The sequence below is a fragment of the Pinus tabuliformis genome, chromosome 2_1 (assembly GCF_031772625.1).
Source record: "Pinus tabuliformis cultivar Carrire ecotype Pingquan chromosome 2_1, CPIR1, whole genome shotgun sequence".
Taxonomy (NCBI): Eukaryota; Viridiplantae; Streptophyta; class Pinopsida; order Pinales; family Pinaceae; genus Pinus; species Pinus tabuliformis.
This window is the reverse complement of record NC_142299.1, coordinates 400106180-400108942: the sequence shown is the minus strand read 5'-3', so window position 1 is coordinate 400108942 and position 2763 is coordinate 400106180. Positions and strand designations below refer to the sequence as shown.

Below are 2763 nucleotides of genomic sequence, written 5' to 3'. Positions count from 1 at the left end.
TTTCCTCCAATCCCCAAGCTGTTAAATGCTGCCGGAGGATATGAATTTGAAGGATGTTGATTTTGGGGTTTAACTATCAGGCATGAAGATAAAGATTGATACTCCGATGGCGATAAAGGCAAAGGAAATTTATTGCTTTCACCCTTTTCCCTTTGGTTTCCTCCAATCCCCAAGCTGTTAAATTACTTGAGAGCCCAAATATGCTTGGCCATTGCAGTTTATATATTGATTTCCACTGGAAGGAAGTCTTGGAGAGTGGATATCAGCCATCGGAGGGAAAATGGCGAACCAGTATTCCACCAAAAGCTCTTTTGAAAGCCTGGTTGTGAGAACAATGATGAGCCGACTAAATATGCCCAGCCCTTTTCTGGACACCAATACCTTCCTATCCAACTCGTATGATGGCATTATCGTGGACGAGAGCAAGATCCCATTGGAGAGAGAGGAGCCGAAGCTGGAGAAGAATATTGTTCAAATTATATCCAGCGGGGACACTGATAAACTGAAGGCGAACTCCGGCCAGGCTGTCACCATTGGCGACCACCAGGTTTGCGTGGGGTTCCACAAGGACCCAGAGCCCGGCTACCGCATCTAGGAATGGCATGGTCACATCATGCTCTATGATGAGGAGAAGGGCTACACGACAGAGTATATCTACGGGAATTTCTTCGAGAAGGCAACTGAGTTTAATCGCAGAGTGGCTAAACCCCAGGAGGAGAAAGACAAGGAGAACGAGGCCTCCGGTGGAACTGTGGGATTAGGAGGGCTTATTGATACCGTCAACGAGATGAACGCTCGAATTTTGTGCAGAAATATGAGCGCTGGGTCCTTCAAGTGAAGCTGCACGGTGGTTAATCACCGAGGTTTTTGGGCTTAGGGTTTATGCGAACTTACTGGTAAGAAGCCCCCCCTTTAAAACAAAAAAAATTATGTGCATTGGTTGGTTCTGGTAAGTCAGCTAATGATTTATTACTTTGGGAAAAATATTTTCTATAATAACTGGTGGGTGGTAGTTGCAATATGAAATACTGAATTACTTTTGAGATAATTGCAGCATTTAAAGGGGATTTGTGCTTGTAAATCAGAAATGTCATGTGCTTGGGTTTGTTTTAGATGTGGAAATTATTCAGTTTTTTCTGATGGTCCCAAACAGGTCTTCAGGGTTTCCATGCCTTGTGCATGTTGTTGTTGGACATGGCAATTGCATCCAATTCTGCAAAAAATGTTGTTCTTTGTGAAATATAAAGGATCTTTTATTTGTGTGAAATCCAGGTATTGTAATCGCTGCTCTGATAAAATTCAAATATATTGTTTTGAAATTGCATGGTTGGTGGTCTGGATGCTATAATATGTATTCACTGTACCAAACTCTGTAGTTATGCTGTCATAAGCAGAGAGCAGCTAAAATATTTCCATAAATTACATATTATATAGGGCTTTTGACATGCTTCTTCTATTAAGAGAGGATTATGGACAATAATTCATTTATTATCTCCATTGTAGTTTCTTTATGTTGCTTCTTTTAAAAATAGTTGGAACATGTATTGTCTTAATCAAGATGTATTATTCCTTATTAAATTTGTTATTGCATATAGATAAGGGAGGTGCTCTAGGCCCAGATCTTATTTTGTTATTGCACGTAGAGAAAGGAGGTAATCTAGGCCTGTCTGGTGATAATGTGATGGTATTTTAATAAAATGAAGAATAGAACCATATCTTGGCAGGGATTAATTATTTATTTTACTTATCATATTTGAATAACAATAAAATACTCTAGGTCAGTCTAGGGATGATGTGATGGTATTTTAATAAGATGAATTACAGAGCCATATCTTGGTAGGGATGAATTAGTTATTTTACTTCATATTTAAATAATAATAAACTAACATAGATCCTGTTAAACAGGGGTGTATATTTGAATAACAATCAAGGTGTATATTTAAATAACAATTATAAGTAAACTAGCATAGATAAATGTTAGCCCGACAGGATATATTGTGTTATTAGTTGTTGAGAGGTAGGAATCTCAAGTTTTTGATCCTTAATAAGTTGTGTATTATTTGTTGAGAGGTATGCATTTCAAGTTTTTTATCCTTAATAAATTAATTTAACATTGATTTATTGGTTAGTTTTTTCTCAAGGATTGAAAAAAGCCTGGTTCAATATAAAATAGTATATGCTAAAATTCAATTTGAGATGGTTCAGCATAAAATTTTATATACAAAAATTCAATTCGAGATTTTTTCCATGGAGCTTTAGGTGCAGTTTACTTTGCAGTTTTACAATGTAAAACTATTTTTTTGGGTGGGTATTTTCTAATGTAAAGTTGATTCCAGAGGGAGTTCTTGACGTTTGTTGTTTATTTATGTAATAACAATTATATCTGTCTCTATTTGTGTTGAATTGAGAAAATATCCTTCTCTGAGCTACGAGAAATATCTGGACTTGAGTTACGAACTTACCTTCTAAATCCAGGATGCAAAATTTCGCTGATGAACTCATATTTTATCTTGGAAGGTTTGATGGCTTATACCTTAGTTTGGTTGAAACATATAAATAGCCCATTGTCCATGCATTGTGTGGTGATCAAGGATGCAAAATTCCGTTGATGAACTAGTATTTTATCTTGGAAGGTTGATGGCTTATACGATTAGTTTGGTTGAAACATATAAATAGCCCATTGTCCATGCATTGTGTGGTGATCAAGGATGCAAAATTTCGTTGATGAACTCGTATTTTATCTTGGGAGGTTTGATGGCTTAT

At 36.6% G+C, this 2763-nt stretch overlaps 1 protein-coding gene and 1 long non-coding RNA gene across 2 annotated transcripts; both read left to right on the top strand.

Moving 5' to 3' along the window:
- The first annotated feature begins 280 nt into the window (after positions 1-280).
- Positions 281-595, top strand: LOC149200543 (uncharacterized). Its single transcript, XM_089400971.1, has one exon. It carries the CDS (start codon positions 281-283, stop codon positions 593-595), a length of 315 nt encoding a protein of 104 aa, XP_089257097.1.
- Positions 533-1194, top strand: LOC149200542 (uncharacterized). The gene is made up of 2 exons (XR_016253370.1): positions 533-896; positions 1154-1194. It is a non-coding gene; the product is annotated as an uncharacterized LOC149200542 (long non-coding RNA).
- Positions 1195-2763: the final 1569 nt, after the last annotated feature.